Below are 20,099 nucleotides of genomic sequence, written 5' to 3'. Positions count from 1 at the left end.
TGCTGGTGGGAAACTATTATGAAACTTAATGAAGTTGATTACTCTTATTATGTCTTGTCCTCCCCGACCTCTCAGTTTTTTTTTTCCTAAACATGCCTTCTGTTTCTTTGCTTGCCTGCAGTACTGAGACAAGGATTGGCATTCAGTCAAATCTATCGTTTTTCCTTGTCTGATGGCACTCTTGTTGCTGCACAAACGAAGAGCAAACTCATCCGTTCTCAGACTACTAATGAACCTCAACTTGTAATATCTTTACATATGCTTCACAGGTAATCCTAGTTCTAAGAAGTCATTTTTAATTTCCAAGTTAAGAGGAGATATTACAAAAGCAGCAAATCATTTTAGAGCTTTGAGGATTTGTTAGACATTTCTTCTCATCAATCCCAGTAATGTAAAATATAAAATTAAATTGTTATTAGCTGTTGGCTAAATGACAATTCATAATACAAATTGGCCCTGTGTATCTGTGGGTTCTGCATCCCAGGATTCAACCAACCACAGATGGAAAATATTTGGGGGTGGGGGGAAATATATATATATATATATATATAAAATATTATACTGTATTATTTTATTTGTATTATAACTGTATTTACACTGTATTAGGTATTATAAGAAATGATTTCTAGAAATGATTTAAAGTATATAGGAGGATGTGTATAGGTTATATGCAAAAATTATGCCATTTTATATCAGGGACTTGAGCATCCATGGATTTTAGTATCTGTGGTGTGGGGGCAGGGTGGAGGCTAGAACCAGTCCCCATGTAACCAAAGAACAACTGTGCTGGCAAAGTAGGACTCTACTTTGAATTTTAGCCTTAACACTAGTGAATTGTAAAACCCAGCTGGAAGAACACAAGGCTAGCACTAACTTTGCTCAGACATAATTTCCCATTACATTGAAAAAGAGAAATTTATTGATCAGCTCCCAGTAGCAACAAATGCAGGGCAGGAATATTGATGTCAGTAGTATGATATCTGCTCCTGTGTGTTTAAATGTAGAACTTCCTTTTTTTTTTTTTTTTCTTTTTGTGAGGCAGAGTCTTGCTCTGTCTCCCAGACTGGAGTGCACTGGCACAATCTCAGCTCTCTGCAACCTCTGCCTCTTGGGTTCAGGCGATTCTTGTGCCTCAGCCTCCTGAGTAGCTGTGATTACAGGCGTGTTCCAGCCTTGAGTGATCCTTCCACCTTGGCCTCCCAAATCACTGGGATTACAGGTGTGGGCCACCACACCCAGCCTAAATCTAGAACTTTCTATGTATATATTTACAAATAATATTTTAAATTTTTGTTCTCAGGTTCAAATTAACTTCTCAACATTAGACCTTAAATTGAAGGGTAATAAACATTTTCATAAAAACGTGAAGATAAAGAAATTGAATGTTGATTTTTAAATAAATGTCATAAACCCTATTATCTTAGAGCACATATTTAGGAAAATGATTAAATTTCATTAGTTATCTAAATGTTTATGCTTATGCCGTGGAAAACTTTATGAGGTCCTATCAGTAAATATATAACATTACTCTGGCTGAGGAGTCCCATTTTATCACATTTCTCAATTTACTGTCTATTTAGGAGTAAAAAAATCAGTCAACTCTGCCAACTGTTAATAAATCTAACCTCAAGCTGAAACAGTTTGAAAGTGATTACAGATGTGGCGAATTTCACCCACCTAACCAAAAGCTGATGTTTGACAATCTGTGAAACCTGTTTTATTTGGATTTGTGAACACATTTGGTAACTCTAAAGTGACTGCCAAGGCTGTAAATTAAAGCTCATAGAACTTGCAAAATCATCTTGCTCAGAAAGGCTTCTTTTAGTCATTAATAAGGAGATGGAATGGAGTTATCCAGAAGTAGAGTAATAAGATCACAAACTAAAGTCACTCTGAACTTCCCTTCCCAAGCTGTTGGCTCTGAGGTCTTGGTCTGACTTGGAGGGATGTGGGGTGAGGAGGTGAGTGGAAATCTGTTAAACAAGGTGATCTAACTCTAAACAGTTTTAGTAACTGTTAGTTCTAGAACTGGCAGAGTTTCTCTTAACAGTTAGGGGCAAGTTGTTTTCCCCTAAGTGTGTTTATCTTGAGCCAAGCAGTAAATATCAGAGCTCTGGGCTTACAGATGTGTCTATTGTTAGGAATTATAATCTCTGGAAGAAAAACCGAAGACAGCTCTACTCATTTCTTTAAGACAGTACAAGCTCTCAGCTACTCATGAGAAAGATGTGTTATGTAATTGGAACCCTGTTAATGTCTTGTCTAGTAAATGCAATTTCAATACAGTAGTAGTCAAATTTAAACACACCCCCTCTGTAAAACCAGACATCTTAATGAGTTGCCTGAAAAACATCCCTCTTGGTTCAACACTGTACGTGTTCAGTCTTGTCCATAATTGCAGATGATTTCAACAAAGTATTATCTATCCTAAAAATATAGCCTGTTCTTTTAAAGCGAAGAGGCCATTTCATTTTTAAAAATTAATAACAAGTTGCTAAGTTATTTTTCTTTTTATCTTACATTTCTTTCTTTTCTCATTATACAGAGAGCAGAATGTGTGTGTGATGAATCCGGATCTGACTGGACAAACGATGGGGAAGCCATTGAATCCAATTAGCTCTAGCAGCCCTGCCCATCAGGCCCTGTGCAGTGGGAACCCAGGTCAGGACATGACCCTCAGTAGCAATATAAATTTTCCCATAAATGGCCCAAAGGAACAAATGGGCATGCCCATGGGCAGGTTTGGTGGTTCTGGGGGAATGAACCATGTGTCAGGCATGCAAGCAACCACTCCTCAGGGTAGTAACTATGCACTCAAAATGAACAGCCCCTCACAAAGCAGCCCTGGCATGAATCCAGGACAGCCCACCTCCATGCTTTCACCAAGGCATCGCATGAGCCCTGGAGTGGCTGGCAGCCCTCGAATCCCACCCAGTCAGTTTTCCCCTGCAGGAAGCTTGCATTCCCCTGTGGGAGTTTGCAGCAGCACAGGAAATAGCCATAGTTATACCAACAGCTCCCTCAATGCACTTCAGGCCCTCAGTGAGGGGCACGGGGTCTCATTAGGGTCATCGCTGGCTTCACCAGACCTAAAAATGGGCAATTTGCAAAACTCCCCAGTTAATATGAATCCTCCCCCACTCAGCAAGATGGGAAGCTTGGACTCAAAAGACTGTTTTGGACTTTATGGGGAGCCCTCTGAAGGTACAACTGGACAAGCAGAGAGCAGCTGCCATCCTGGAGAGCAAAAGGAAACAAATGACCCCAACCTGCCCCCGACCGTGAGCAGCGAGAGAGCCGACGGGCAGAGCAGACTGCACGACAGCAAAGGGCAGACCAAACTCCTGCAGCTGCTGACCACCAAATCTGATCAGATGGAGCCCTCGCCCTTAGCCAGCTCTTTGTCGGACACAAACAAAGACTCCACAGGTAGCTTGCCTGGTTCTGGGTCAACACATGGAACCTCGCTCAAGGAGAAGCATAAAATTTTGCACAGACTGTTGCAGGACAGCAGTTCCCCTGTGGACTTGGCCAAGTTAACAGCAGAAGCCACAGGCAAAGACCTGAGCCAGGAGTCCAGCAGCACAGCTCCTGGATCAGAAGTGACTATTAAACAGGAACCGGTGAGCCCCAAGAAGAAAGAGAATGCACTACTTCGCTATTTGCTGGATAAAGATGATACTAAAGATATTGGTTTACCAGAAATAACCCCCAAACTTGAGCGTCTGGACAGTAAGACAGATCCTGCCAGTAACACAAAATTAATAGCAATGAAAACTGAGAAGGAGGAGATGAGCTTTGAGCCTGGTGACCAGGTAAGTTTTATCATGTCTTCTCGCAGGTGTGCTAATCTGTATCCATCAAGGATTTTCTCCATAGGGGCATTTTGAAGTCTCAGGTGATTGGATAAAAATAAGCTTTCTCCTTTGTTCTTCTTACCTTGAAACTCTCACTGAAGCTGTGTGTTTCAAATACTCTCCTAGCAAAGAGTGAAATTGTTATTCAACATGGGTGGGCAGGCCTTTTTTTGTGAGGACCAAATGGTAAGTATTTTAGGCTTTGCAGGCCATATAGTCTCTGTCAAAACCATTCAACTCCACCATTGTAGTGCAAAAGCAGCCACAGACACTGTGTAAACAAACTTGAATATGACTTTGCTCCAATAAAGCATTGCTTATAGACACTGAAATTTGAATTTCATGCAATTATCATGTGTCACAAAATATTAAAAAATTTTTTCAACCATTAAAAAATGTAAATTCATTCTTAGCTCATACAAAAACAGGATTTAGCCCACAGGCTGGTGGTAGTTTGCTAGCCTCTGTTATAGATGCTGCCTGAATTGGAGATAATCACTTCCTTGAAACTGGGCTTTGTCAGAACAGACTTAATTGAATTATTTCTTATTTACCTTTCTCTCTTTATAAGATCAGAGTTTAACTGGTTTTGAAACCCAATGAAGGTCATTATACTTCTCTATATTCTTAACTAAACTTCTGATTAATACAAAAGAATTTCTTAGACCACTGGTATAAAAAATATTTAAGAGGGAAAGGGATAGTAGAAAGGAGAGAGAAAGGTAGAACTGACATTAGTACATCTGAGCCATGTTATGTAAATTCAAAACTAGAATAATAGGCTACATTATGTGCTCTTCTTGTCTGAAAAATAAATTCCCTGAAAAAAATCCAAGATACCTTAAGTGATATTCAAAATAATTCTTATTTATACTTGACAAATTAGAATTGTATATATTTATGGTATACAACATGTTGTTTTGGAATACGTATCCTGGAGTGGCTAGCTCAAGCTAATCAATACATTACTTCACACACTTTTTGGAGTACAAACACTTAAAATCTATTAGTGATTTTCAGGCATATAATACATCATTACTAACTGTAGCCACAGTGTTGTACAGTAGATCTCTTGAACTTATTCTTCCTAACTGAAATTTGTATCCTTTGATCAACATCTCCTCAACCTTCCACCCCAAATCATTCTTGATAATCCTCTAAGGAGATAATGACATCACAGAGAAAAAGTAAGCTATTATTTTTCTTTATTAAAAAACAAAAACAGACTGGGTGAAGTGGCTCATGCCTCTAATCCCAACACTTTGGGAGGCCAAGGTGGAGGACTGCTTGAGGACAGGAGTTCAAGACCAGCCTGGGCAGCATGATGAAACCCCATCTCTAGAAAACATGAAAAATTAGCTAGGTGTGGTGGCATGCACCTGTAGTCTCAGCTACTCAGGAGATTGAGGCTGCTTGAGCCCAGGAGTTGGAGGCTACAGTAAGCTATGATTGCACCACTGCACTCCAGCCTAGGCAATAGATTGAGACCCTATCTCAAAAAATAAAAACCCATTTAAAGAAAACATGGGTTATTAACAGCCACAGTGACTTGGCATGAGACATTTCCTGGGGAATCAATGATCCAAGACTTCACCCTAGCCATCACTTTCCTGTAGTCCCTGAATATGCCCTGTACTTCTTATCTGTTCTTGAGTCGTGATTGGTTAAAAAGTGAAGAAGCCAAGAGGCCTTCCTTCTTTAAATGGCTCAAGGTTTGTCCTTGAAATTTGTTTTGCAAGAGGATATTTCATTTGTCAGTGTCTTCAATGGATGGAGAGAGGAAAAGTACATCCCTTGCTGTACCCTGGAGCTCTGCTGAGTCGGTAGAGCTAACCCAGAGGCAGGTCTGGGGTTGAGAGCCATCGTCAGGGATGCCGAGGCCACACTTACTCTTTTAGCTGGGCTCCATCTAGGCTTCTAAGCACTTGGCTTCCTTATTTCTTTCACTTTGATGTCTTGACAGCTGCTACCATTCCTAAAGGTCAGATATAATTTTTCAAACCTACATGTCCTTCACAAGGGAGGCAGAGCCAAATTACATAAACATCTTGGGTGATTAATCCTTAAACTTAAATGTTAGTGCAAGGTTCTATTAGCAAGCTATTCTATAAGGCTGTAAAATCATTAAATGGGGAAACCAGTGTCTCAGCAGAAAATTAATAGCAATGTCTTGAATAAAGTGAAATGTAAAACCATATTAACACTTGTAAGTGTTTTAATCTTTTGAGGTTTACTAGATTAGGATCTACACAGCTAGTGGCAGTCCAGAGTGGCAGGCACAGACAGTGGCACTCCGGTCTCTTGACACATGCTGGAGGGCGAGATGGTCTCCCTTAGTGTCTAATGTGGCCAGGCCTTCCCTCTGTAAACAATTTATTTCTATCCCAGGCCTGATCTGAGGCCCCAGGGACTTAGAGGGTCAAGGAAAGGGGCCACTTTTTGGTATTTCTGTATTTATTTATGTGATTGCACTAACTTCAAACAAAAAACTGACAAAAGAGGACTTTTTTAAAAAAGTCCTTGAGTCACTTGCAGTTTCAGATTATTATTTAGGAGAAATGTTTTTCTGATAAAAATTATCTCACCTAGGAAACAGAAAGTCCAGAGTGTAATCAGCACAGATCTGTCACTTTGGGTGAATCAAAAAGCAGTGTGCACAGGCACACATGCACGTGCACACAGAGGCACATATAGTAAGTATATTTTTCTTAATGAAATGCAGTCGCTGGTCTCGTCCTCCCTTTACTCTCATGTAAAACTCCACCAGAAGTACTGCTTTGGAGCAATTTTAACATCAAAAACATTGCAGCTTGAAAAGTTACCACAGGAAGTGTGCATTACCTATATTTAGATCAAAGTTAGAATGACTTACTTTAAGAAAAAAACAATGATTCTTTCACCTCTTGCTCACCTTCACTATTTCCAAATACAGGTTAATTGCATCTCCTATTGATTGCTGTACAAATTTATTGAAGACTTCTTCCACTTCACTTGAATACAATAAGTTATTTAGTGAGATAAAACAAACTGTTAGTGAGGCTGAATTGCACAGTTAACTGTCTTGTTATTTTGATTCAGAAAAGAGCCATTGATTGAGTGTGTGTTTAACCTATTACTAACTTATTAAGGACAGGAAGTACTTCGATGGTGCTATTATACCCAAAATAGCATTTTTTACCAGGCAGAGTGGTTAAACAACATTTGTTTCTACAGCATTTCCTAACCAACAGGAAACAGTAACAGAAAAATTTCCAGTATGTTTACAGACTTTTTAAGTTACATGCTTATTTACACAGTGGAACATGGTTGATACTTAATCCAATGATACTACTGGGTCCTTTCTAATGCCGCTGAGACACGTATGATAAGGTTTGGAAATAGTCTAAAAAGAATTTCTTCTTGGCATTTGACTCCATTAGAAAGGCAACCATATTTTAAACTGATAGTATCCTGAAAATTTCTCTCCAGATGTGGTAGAATTGTATTACCGTTTCTTAACAACTTTGTGTTAGGCAAGTACGGTAAAATTATGCTTTTTATTTAAAATATTTTGAAAAGATGCTTTGTAATTTATTAGAATACTGATGTTGTTTAAATGCATGTGCTTTTTATATTTCCTGCAGAGAACAAGTTGATTTGACATGAAAAAATCCTAAAACCAGAAAAATGAAAAATTAAAGAAATCAAGTCTGATTTTCATTTTGTAGAACTTTTATAAAAATCTTTCTGACTCATTTTCTGCCTGAAATAGTTTTAAACTAACAACTCAAATTGATGTGGCTAATTTGAGCATTCAAATAGATGCCTAAGCAAAACTTTAAAGTATCTTGGCAAAGCATTTTAAAGGAAGGCATTAATCTTTTTGTCTTGTAAAGAAATTGTGCCTAACAAAGTGGATAGAGACTAGAAGAACTTTGATGAGAATTAAAGCCTACAAAAATTGAGGGGAGAAAATTTTTTAAAAGAAACTTAATGTAATCAGATTTATTCCTTCCAAAACTTAAGTGAACACAGAAAAAAATTCTGTAGTCATCAGATGTTATTGTTAACCTGAGGGGTATAGATATTCTGAACTTTATCTCCTTGAAGAGCATGTAAAGTGAACTTCTGACAACATTAAATGTGTACTCCATAAATTGACAAGGAATAAACACAGGCAAAGTAATATCTCTAGTGGGGAAAACTTCATAATGCATTTTTCAGATGCTAAGCTTGAATAAATTCCAATAGTGTTCATAGTTAAAAGCCTTCATAGAACTAGTTCCTTTTGATACTAAGAAGATCCTGAATGGCTTTCTTAAGAAAAATGTATTTAGGCCAGGCGTGATGGCTCACACCTGTAATCCCAGCACTTTTGGGAAGCCAAGGCAGGCAGGTCACCTGAGGTTGGCAGTTCAAGACCAGCCTGGCCAACATGATGAAACCCTGTTTCTACTAAAAATACAAAAATGAGCCAGGTGTGGTGGTGCACACCTGTAGTTCCAGCTGTTGGGGAGGCTGAGGCAGGAGAATTGCTTGAACCTGGGAGGTGGAGGTTGCTGTAAGCCTAGATTACATCACTGCACTCCAGCCTGGGTGACAGAGTGAGACCTTATCTCAAAAAAAAAAAAAAAAGGAAAAGTGTGAGTCTAGACTGTTCTTAATATATATTGTCAAAAGTTCCTTTTACATATGTCTGGGATTTGACGCAAATATAAATGTATCCATTGAGAAGTAACATACTTTACTTTTGTTTACATGGATCTATTTATTTTGGATATTTCTCTTAAAAGTAATCTGCAGAGCTTTCTCAAGAGGCAACTTACCACTTATTATAGCCCACCTCCCTCACCCCCACACATGGAGCTTCTACCTTTTAAAATTGCTCGACACAGGGCAGCATTGTAGTAGGGAAACCGGGTTTCATAGAGCAGATATAACCTCAGTTTGTTAGAGCCTTTTTCTGATCTACGTGACAAATATAAGGAAATTTACCACACATTTTTATGAAACATTTTCTGAAAAAGTAATGGAAATTATAGGAATTCCTATGAAAAAATTACTGATTTGGGGAAGATTTTTTAAATTATGTGTTAATATGATTAAAAGAATTCATCGTGTTGACTCAGTGCCCATTACTTAGTTCCAGGCGCTGTCCTTGGAGGGCAATACATGTTTATACTGAGAGTATCAGTTTATACCTTATGCATTCAGCAAAACATGATAAAGAAGATTACAGTGGAGTCAGCTTTACACATGTATTTGAAGTACATAAAGTCAGTTTTATGTTCCTGGAAGAACAGATGGTTATTAAATGGTTATTTCAGTAGTAGGAGCAGTTTTGCCCACCACTGAACTCAATGAATACATGCCGTAGTGGAGTGATCGTGAGGTGGGTGACATGACTTTGCTGGGTTTTGGTTCCCTTGTGGCTCTAATAGTATGAACATGTACCTATGGGCTTTTAAAATGCAGCATGGCCCCTACATAAACTACTTCACTTAGGACTCAGCCAAAGAAATAGTAATTTGCTGCCGCTCTGGAGGAAACAGAGCGTTGGAGGAGACAGTCAGTGTGGTGCCTTCCTACAGAGCTTTAAGGATCATTTGGCCTGTCTGTGACTGTCTATATTTTAGGATGCTAACTTTGGAACCCAGCTAACTAATAACTAATTCCCGTGTATTTGATACCTCCCTCTTTTGTTAGAATTGAGTGGCTAAACTAACTAAAAAATGGTCTTATAATTGCTCTAACAATGCGTTAGGAAAATGGATCTCCCAGTTATTGCTAAGCTAGTTGTCTCTGAGAAGAATAAAATAAAATGTCACTTCATTCTGTTCTTCCTAACTTGAGAAATAAACCCAATCAAAAAACATCTATTATGGATGTTACATTTGCTGCAAGTTGCAGAAATCTTAGCATATCCAACCTCTGCATGGGGAAGAATTGTGTGTAAGATAAAATGTAAGCCATCCTGCTTTAAGTGTAACTCATTATCAGATGTACACCATGTATTTCATTTGATTTGCCAGTGTAGGTGAAAGGAATAGTTGTGGTCAAGGATTCCAAGTCCAATGACTGAGGAAACTAACTTATGTTTTCCACCTGCACATCAAGAAAAATCGTTCATACTACTTTCTGCACTAGAAAGCAATCCTAGCATGCACTATCTGATTTTAAATATCTGCCACGTAGATTGGTTATATTTAAAAGAATATCTGTAAAATCTAGAATAAATTCCAGTTTAGCTTCATAGAAGAAAAGTATTAAGTGTGAAATAGTGGTGATACTTAGCTTATGTTAATGCTTGAATTTTTTTTTTTTTAGTGGAAGAGAAACCTTGAAAACATTTTTTATGACTTCTGTAGATAGGCACAGTGGCTCTCTCCTGTAATCCCAGCACTTTGGGAAGCTGAGGCGGGGGAATTACTTGAGCTCAGAGACCATCCTGGGCAACAAAAGGAGACCCCCATCTCTAAAAAAAAAAAAAAAAAAAAAAAAAATTAGCCAGACATGGTGGTGCATGCCTGTGGTCCCAGCTACTAAAGAGGCTAAGGTGGCAGGATCACTTAAGCCCAGGAGGTCAAGGCTATGAGGATGAATGTTTGTGCTGCTGCATGCCAGTCTGGGTGACAGAGCAAGACCCTTTCTCAGAGAAAAAAATAAAAAAAAAAATGATAGCTTCTGTATAATTAGATTAATAGTGCTGTCCTTGGGGGCAACCAGTTTTTATCCTGCTTCCCTACCTTGTCACCTAACCTGGCAAATGACTGGGAAAGCCATTGTCATCCAAAATTGAAAGTCCAAAGAGAAAAAAAGGACCACTTAAATTGAAAAGGCAGTGCTTAGTTCATGGTTACTTCAAGCTTACTTTGCTTCTCTCTCCCCACCCCTGTGTTCTTTTAAAGATTTAAAAAAAAAAAAAAAAAATCCTGAAAGGAAATGACCATTTATTAAATACTGATTGGGTGCAAATTTGCATTACATTATATGCCAGTTTTTTTCCCTTTTGTTGTTGTTATTTCTTAGGGAGTTTTGACGATAAAACCTAGACCTGGACCGTAAGTCATAGTCTATTCATAATTAATTGGAAATCTACATTCTCATAATTAATTGAATGATAAGCATAAAATAGAGGAGAATTTATAAATTGCCAATGAATCACAATGCTGAAAGAGAGCTTTCTTTCTAATTCAGCCATCTCTTTTTATAGATGAGGAAATTGAGGACCAAAAGATTAAATTACTTGTCCTTTGGTAACTTAATTTTTTAAAAGATGATCAATTATATGTTAGGCCTGAGGTATGCATGAATCTACCTATTTTATTTGGCTGTGGTGCCTTATGGCAGTTAGGTCAATGATTGCAAATGGGCTTGTGGTGTCTACTCTTTAGAGTAGACTAGATAAACTCTTCTGTTTGTCAACTACAGCCTGGCAGTGAGCTGGACAACTTGGAGGAGATTTTGGATGATTTGCAGAATAGTCAATTACCACAGCTTTTCCCAGACACGAGGCCAGGCGCCCCTGCTGGATCAGTTGACAAGCAAGCCATCATCAATGACCTCATGCAACTCACAGCTGAAAACAGCCCTGTCACACCTGTTGGAGCCCAGAAAACAGCACTGCGAATTTCACAGAGCAGTGAGTATGAGAAATGACTGGTTATGCCAAGAAATTTCCATATAATCACTATCAGAAACAGGGATTATTGAAGTCTGATGCAACCAGCTTAGTCACTTTAAGGTTTTTGTGATCAAATAGCACCATCTACTGTCTTGGTCTTTTGAAACAGTATTCAAAATGGATCCTCCTGAGCATGGTTCTCTCACATTCTCTTGTGGGTTAATTTAATCAGCACTGGACAGGGAGACTGACCTACATTGATGAAGTTCTTCAACTGATTGTCATATTTCCCATCATTTCAGTGACTACCTTCAGACATGGAGTTTATCCTGGATTTTATGTGTTTAATAGACAATGAAATACTGAAATATAGAACATTTGGGAGCTATGCTGACTTTTTTTTAGGGATAATACACTATTTTAAAATATTCTACTCTCCCAAACTGCTCAGCTGGAAGTAACAAAAAATAAATTTGAAAAAAAATAATAAAATATTCTACTCAAAGTATTTATTATACATGAAAGGGCTACACACATTAAAAATCTTGCCCTATCTTAGGCATCTTCATATAAACATCACTTGACGTGGAACTTTATGTTTCTAAATGTATTCTAAGTTAAATTGTCTGTTTAGAAAAAACATCTTTTATCTTTTCATTTTAAAGTTTTGTAAGCTTAAGATAAACTCGTTATTTACTGTGAACACTCACTTTACAAACTTGATTAATACCTGAAGTTGTCTGATAGTTTTGAATGGAAGAAAGTATCTGTTATGTAGCAAGGCCATAATTTATAAAATATAGATAACCTCTTCAGCGTATTGGCAAAACAATGATTTTTGCTTTTCAGATACAATTTAAGCCAATACCTGGCATTTGTTCTCAGATCAAAAATGGCAACCATCAGTCAAATCATAGAACATCTTTAATTACTAGGTCTTTTCTCAAGTGATTTCTGACCATTCTGAAATAGGAAAAACAAAAGAAAGATGAGTTTGGGCTGGGCATGGTTGCAGGCGCCTGTAATCCCAGTTGCTCAGGAGGCTGAGGCAGGAGAATTGGTTGAACCCAGGAGGTGGAGTTTGCAGCGGTCCGAGATTGCGCCACTGTACTCCAGCCTGGGGGACAGAGCAAGACTCCATCTCAAACACACACACACACACACACACGAAAGATTTGCATGTGACTTCTCAAACCTCACTCTTTCTTAGGCCATGGAGAGTTAATTGTGGATCATGGGAGATCATGAAGTCAAAGAGTTGAGAACTGGGTAAGAAACAGTAGACAGGCTGAGCACGGTTGCACCTGCTTGTAATCCCAGCTCTTGGGGAGGTCGAGGCAGGTGGATCACCTGAGGTCAAGAGTTCGAGACCAGCGTGGCCAACATGGTGAAACCCTGTCTCTACTAGAAATACAAAAAATTTGCTGGGCATGATGGTGGGCGCCTATAATCCCAGCTACTCGGGAGGCTGAGGCAGGAGAATTGCTTGAACCCGGAAGTTGGAGGTTGCAGTGAGCTAAGATCATGCCATTACACTCCAGCCTGGGCAACCAGAGCGAAACTCAGTCTCAAAAAAAAAAGAAACACACTAGGCAGTCTATGCTCATTAGCCCTAGGGGAGGTAATGAAGGACTATGTAGAATTCACCGTTTCTCCTCTTTCTGTAGCTCCTGATGGTATTTAAATTATTGATGGCAACCTGATAACCAAACCTGAGGAAGTCATGATTAAGCATACACATAATTTCCATTCTCAGCCCTAATTTTTAAAAATATTTTATTTTTGTCATTGATGGTTAAGAATTTTTTCTTTTAAATATGCTATTTCAGACTGTTTATATAATTCAGGAAAAATAAAGTACTTGATATTATGTAATAAGTTACTATAATTTGTAATATCTTAGTATTTTAAATTTAATAATGTTAACAAATTATAGGTTGTCAACGTGATGCTGGTCTAGTCCTTAGTACACAATAAATCCTTGTCAACTAGCTATAAAAATCGTATCAAATCCAAATGTGTCTAGAATTTAAAGAAGCTGTACTTTGAAAAGTAAGCAGGGCCCTACAGTTTTAATTTAATACTGCTTTAGGCAACAGAGTTCACACTTAAATTTTTAAACTTCTAATGAGAGTAACCACTTTTAATCTAATTCTAATCCTAGGAAAGCCCAGTTAAGAAGTGATATTCTAATATCCAAACCACATATGTATAGGTTTGTATGTAAGAGATGTTTATAGCTTCATAGCTGTGAGAAAGCAGTACTCCTAAGTTTGAATATTATAACATGAAAAAAATTGGTTTAATTAGCAAATACAGTTATATATTTGAAATTACTATTGGGAGCCAGACATGGTGGCTCATGCCTGTAATCCCAGCACTTTGGGAGGCCAAGGCAGGAGGATCACTTGAGGCAAGAAGTTTGAGACCACCTTAGGCAATATAGTGTGACACTGTCTCTACAAAACAATTTTAAAATTAGCCAGGCCTTGTGGTACTTACCTGTAGTCCTAGCTACTCAGAAGGCTGAGGCAAGAAGAGCTCTTAATCCCAGGAGTTAAAAGCTGCAGTTAACTACGACTATGCTGCTACACTCCAGCTGGGGCAACAGAGCAAGACCGTGTATTTAAAAAAAGAAAAAGAAAAAAAAAAAAAAAACGGCCGGGCACAGTAGCTCAGGCCTGTAATCCCAGCACTTTGGGAGGCGGAAGCAGGCGGGTCACAAGGTCAAGAGATCCAGAACATCCCGGCCAACATGGTGAAACCCTGTCTCTACTAAAAATACAAAAATTAGCTGGGCGTGGTGGCACGACTATAGTCCCAGCTAGGCAGGCAGCTGAGGCAAGAGAATTGTTTGAACCCTAGAGGCAGCGGTTGCAGTGAGCTGAGATCGTGCCACTGCACTCAAGTCTCGTGACAGAGCAAGACTCCGTCTCAAAAAAAAAAAAAAAATTAGCCAAGCGTGGTAGTGCACACCTGTAATCCAGCTACTCGGGAGGCTGAGGCAGGAGAATCTCTTGAACCTGGGAGGTGGAGGTTGTACTGAGCCGAGATCGCGCCATTGCACTCCAGCTTGGGCAACAAGAGCAAAACTCTCTCTCAGAATAAAAAAAGAGAGAGAGAGAATGAATGAATGAATGAATGAATGAATGAATGAATGAATATTACTATTGGTGAGGAAGGTATATGGTAAATAATATATATGTGTTTGTTTTGTTTTGTTTTGCAAGATCGTCAAGAATTAGAGACCGGTTGATTAGATCACACATCTATGCTTTGGGGTGCTGCATGTGTTTTTTGTCTGTAATTTTGTCTTTTGTCTAGGTAGTTGGTCTCTGACGTGCATACCTTTGTCATTTTACAGACATTGTCCCTAAACACTACTGTTAATATTATTTTCCATTATCCTATATTAACCTTCAATTTTCATTTGTTTTCTCCTTAGCTTTTAATAACCCACGACCAGGGCAACTGGGCAGGTTATTGCCAAACCAGAATTTACCACTTGACATCACATTGCAAAGCCCAACTGGTGCTGGACCTTTCCCACCAATCAGAAACAGTAGTCCCTACTCAGTGATACCTCAGCCAGGAATGATGGGTAATCAAGGGATGATAGGAAATCAAGGAAATTTAGGGAACAATAGCACAGGTAAGGGCTCAAATGCACTGTTACTTTATTGGTGGGTTATTTAATGGTATATTTATCCACATTAAACTAGTAGAATTTTTCAAGTGAACTTTTTATGTTAGAAAACATCTGAAAGTGAGAAAATTCTACAGATTTTCACTGTGAGAATGGCATATGGGAAAGCCTTTCCAGTGAGCTAACCATTTAATTCTGTGATTGTTACTTTTATGAGGTTTCCAACCATTAATCCTATAGCTGAGACTTATTTCACTTCTATCTCAGTTACTGTTCTAGGCATTGCAGGGTATATATAAAATTATTCCAGGGATAATTTACTGATACCCCCAAAACTTCTTATGGATTGATTATTTGTGTTTGGAGAATTTCAGAATAAGAGCTTAAAATTCAACCAACCTTTTATACTTCTAGGTGATAAAATTCTTATTCCAAAAAGTACTAATTAAAAATAAAGAACTTTAAACAGTAATATGCCTGGCCTAATAGCTTTCAGATATGGTCCCTGGCTCCCTTTTGAAGATGTAGGAAGTTGCTTGTGATCAGGTTTGGGCATTGATCTGCTATAATTTCAGGTGTCCGGCAATTTGCGTAGGCACATTTCCTAGGTAATAGTCACTATCTCAGTGGCCATTATATTCCCAAGCTTACATCCAGTTCAGATCGGAAGTCGTTGCAGTAGCGTTGATTGCTGTTGCCACCACATCCACATCCTGTACCCTGTAACATATTTTTATTATGGATACAGCAGGATGCTGAGTTTTCTAATGCAGAGCTGCTCACAGTTTATAGCTTTCTTTCTTAGTCTCAATGAGTCACTAGAAACAAAGGCATGGAAAGAAATCTTTTAAGAAGAATTTATAGTGGTAGGTGTTTTAACTCTTGGTATTTTATTTTTAGCCAAGCCTGTATCCCTGTACACATACTGAGTGCCGTTTAGACAGTTAACTGAATATAAGAATTCAATTTAAGGAGAAGACGTAGATTTTTAACTTTCTTTTGTTTGTAAGGAATTCATGAGAACTGTGAACTGTGCTGTATTAAGGTAACTTATTCCTTCAACAAATATTTATTGGGTGCCTGCCACGTGTGTCGTTCATTGACTGCTTCACTAATTATATAGTCAGTCATATTCATTTCATTAAATAAATAAAGATTAATAAATAAATAAATAAAGATTAATTTAAAATTTAAGATAAATAAAATATTGATCTATGTAAAGTTCTATAAGAGAAAAAGGAGCCATGACTTACTAAGGCTTACCAGCAAAATACAAGAAGATATGAGTTCTTCTAGGAATCTTCTGCAGGAATTTGAGAATAGGCCTGTATTAAAATCCCAGCAGCTGAGAGAGCACTGGTGTCCAGGCTATGAAGATCATACAATACCCTCACGCTGTTTAAAAAAACACAGACTGGGCCAGGCATGGTGGCTCACCCCTGTAATCCCAGCACTTTGGGAGGCTGAGGCAGGTGGATGACGAGGTCAGAAGTTCGAGACCATCCTGACCAACATGGTGAAACCTCATCTCTACTAAAAATACAAAAATTAAATGGGCATGGTGGCATGTACCTGTAATCCCAACTACTCATGAGGCTGAGGCAGGAGAATCGCTTGAACTCGGGGCGGAGGTTGCAGTGAGCCAAGATCACACCACTGCACTCCAGCCTGGACGACAGAGCGAGAATCCATCTCAAAAAAAAAAACACAGACTGAGAGGGACTTTCCCAGTTATCATTGCAGTACTATTGTTGAATTATGGCTCATTCTCTTTTTTGCTTTCTAGACTTTCTATAAACTTGTCATATTATTTAGATAACAGATTTTTTAAAAAATAAAATCCCTTTTTCCCATAATATTTTTCTATAGTTCAAATCTAATTTTAAAATGTTTTTTAAAATATGTGTTAATAGAATACCCTTCTAACTTTTTATTTTAGTTTTGAGACAGAGTCTTACTTTGTCACCCAGGCTGGAGTGCAGTGGCGCAATCACGGCTCAACACAGCCTTAACCTCCCAGACTCAAGTAATCCTCCCGCCTCAGCCTCCCGAGTAACTGGGACTACAGGCATCTGCCACCACGCCCAGCTAATTTTTATATTTTTTAGAGAGACGAGGCTTCGCCATGTTGCCCAGGCTGACCTCGAATTCCTGGGCTCAAACAGTCTGCCCACCTCAGCCTCCCCAAGTGCTGGGATTACAGACATGAGCCACCGTGCCTGGCCTCTTAACTTTTTAAAATCTAACTGACTGCCTTTCACCCTTAATCATCGTCACAGCACATTCTCATTTCAGAAGTGAAGAAACGCCCACAATGCATGTTCATTTGTTAAATATACCCCATTTTTAGTTGTTTATCGTAATTAAAGAAAATGAAAGCAGCCATATATTTGAAAGCAGTACCTTTATGTATCCATCATTAAACACTTCAAAATGAAGAGACCTCATTTGAAGAGTTCCCCCTTTAGAATATCAAGTCTTAGCAAATGTTTGACCATTATCAGCATCCTGGGGGCCAGGCCAGTACAGCGCAAACACAGTCCTGCTTAGGAGCGTTACGATTTTATGTGTGGTCAGATAACTCTTAACACCTCAAAAAGGAAGGGATTTTTACAAATCTGTCCTAACCCATTCTAGGTCTGTATAGTCAGGAATACAGTGGATACAAGGCAAGGAACTCCCTTGTCTTGGCTATGAAGAACTACAGTAATTATCAGAAAGATCTATAATTTCTCCATTACTTAGAGGCTACTCTTGGTCAGTTTTGAAGTATACCCTGAAGGAGATTTGAGGATAAAGTCTCATGTAGACTTCAAGATATCTTCTATGATTGTCATTTATAATGAGAGTATTGATTATCAGTTTTTACCTTGTTCCTCTTAGCCTCTACCTCCCTTTTGGAAAGTAAAGCATTGACGTGTATATCAGCTAATGTGATTCACTTCCTGAGGAAGGAAGTTGGGGTTATCCACACGCCACGGCACCTGTTTCTAAATACAAATGGGAACAATTTTAACAGCTTTTCTGAACTGTAAAGAGTGGCAAGTCCATGTTATGAAAACTGTGTAGTAATTGCCAATTCTTATTTCTTAGCCAAGGGCCCACATCTGGCCAATGAGAACATTAGCTATTGGATAAGTGTGAATTACAGAATGATTATTTTGTAGGCTAAGATCATCTGGTGTTCATACATGCTAAATATGTTTTCAGTTACTGCATCTCTCAGTTTTCTTTGGCTTGCATGCAGGAATGATTGGTAGCAGTGCTTCTCGGCCTACCATGCCATCTGGAGAATGGGCACCACAGAGTTCGGCTGTGAGAGTCACCTGTGCTGCTACCACCAGTGCCATGAACCGGCCAGTCCAAGGAGGTATGATTCGGAATCCAGCGGCCAGCATCCCCATGAGGCCCAGCAGCCAGCCTGGCCAAAGACAGACGCTTCAGTCTCAGGTCATGAATATAGGTAAGGTGGCTCTAGTGCTGTTTGCTTTTAACTTTTATGCTCTCTTAGACAAGAGGATCAGCTCCATAAGTTCTTTCAAGACATGCTTCTCATGTGCATTTTAGATAATCCTCCCCTGAAGCTGCCGTGAGATTTTGCTGGAACTCTGTATGGAATCAGAATCTCAAAGGTTACATAAGAGAACCAACTACCTTTGAGGTGTTTTTATTAAATTACCTAATTTCAACTTTGGGGGAGAAGTGAATTATAACGTCACACTATTAATAAAGAAATAGGCAGGGTGCAGTGGCTCACGCTTGTAATCCCAGCACTTTGGAAGGCCAAGGTGGGAGTATCACTTGAGGTCAGTAGTTCGAGACCAGCCTGGCCAACATGGTGAAACCCCATCTCTACTAAAATTACAAAAATTAGCTGGGCATGGTGGTCAGCACCTGTAATCCCAACTACTCAGAATGCTGAGGCAGGAGAATCGCTTGAACCCAGGAGGTGGAGGGTGCCTTGAGCCAAGATGACACCACTGCAGTCAAGCCTGGGCAACAGAGCAAGACTCTGTCTCAGAAAGAAATAATAATAATAGTTTGGTGGTACAGCAGTGGTTTCTAACGCTGTGTGATCATCAGAACAATTATCGGGAACTTAAAATGGAGATTCCTGGGCCACCACCTAGATTGGTAAATCAGACTCTCCCAGGCCCTCACTGAAGGTTACAAGGTCTTACAGAACATCTCACAGAATGTGAGGATTGCTAGAATTCTATTTGGAGACAGTTCACATATTATTAAAATTGATGGTCTAATACATTATATGATACCATTTATATGAAATGTCCAGAATGACAAATCTGTAGAGACAGAAAGTAAAGTAGGGGTTACCTAGGGCCAGGAGTTGAGGGGAGGGGCTCAGGTAGGAAGTGGGGAGTGACTCCTAATGAGTAATGGGTTTCTTTTTGGTGGAATGAAAGTGTTCTGAAGTTGATTGTGGTGATGGTTGTACAACTCTGAATATACTAAAACTCATTGTACACTTTAAATAGGTGAATTGTATGTTATATGAATTATCTTTCAATAAAGCTGTTATATTTTAAAAATCAGTGGTCTGTACAACTCATACTTGAGATTATGTCCTTTATCATTGCCATGTTAGCCCTCCTCTTGTGCATTAGCATAATTCCAATAAGTTAATGTTTATGTTCTTTTCATATACTTAGATATTGCACAATGAGGAAGAGCTAAATAATTCAAAAAAAGATGCCAGGCACTGTGGGAGGCTGAGGCAGGCAGATCACCTGAGGTCAGGAGTTCAAAACCAGCCTGGCCAACATGGTGAAACCCCATATCTACTAAAAATACAAAAGTTAGCCAGGCGTGGTGGCACACACCTGTAGTCCCAGCTACTCAGGAGGCTGAAGCAGGGGAATTGCTTAAACCCGGGAGGCAGAGGTTGCAGTGAGCTGTGATCACACCAGTGTACTCCAGCCTGGGCAACAGAGTGAGACTCCTCAAAAAAAAAAAAAAAAGATGCCAGGGTTGT

General features: G+C 39.0%; 1 protein-coding gene across 11 annotated transcripts in view; it reads left to right on the top strand.

Annotated features, from left to right (window-relative positions):
- NCOA2 (nuclear receptor coactivator 2) overlaps positions 1–20,099 on the top strand; it is a 302,340-nt gene that overhangs the window by 251,721 nt on the left and 30,520 nt on the right. For 9 of the 11 annotated variants that reach the window (XM_008000837.3, XM_038000411.2, XM_038000409.2 and 6 more), the window contains 5 exons: positions 122–269; positions 2,546–3,815; positions 11,268–11,478; positions 14,906–15,112; positions 18,354–18,569. In XM_008000837.3, coding sequence (XP_007999028.1) covers positions 122–269; positions 2,546–3,815; positions 11,268–11,478; positions 14,906–15,112; positions 18,354–18,569 — 2,052 coding nt within the window. The remainder of the gene's footprint in view (positions 1–121; positions 270–2,545; positions 3,816–11,267; positions 11,479–14,905; positions 15,113–18,353; positions 18,570–20,099) is intronic. The other 2 variants (XM_038000414.2, XM_038000415.2) reach the window with 1 other exon arrangement.

Source organism: Chlorocebus sabaeus, chromosome 8 (assembly GCF_047675955.1).
Source record: "Chlorocebus sabaeus isolate Y175 chromosome 8, mChlSab1.0.hap1, whole genome shotgun sequence".
Classification (NCBI taxonomy): Eukaryota; Metazoa; Chordata; class Mammalia; order Primates; family Cercopithecidae; genus Chlorocebus; species Chlorocebus sabaeus.
This window is presented reverse-complemented; position numbering and strand designations above follow the sequence as displayed.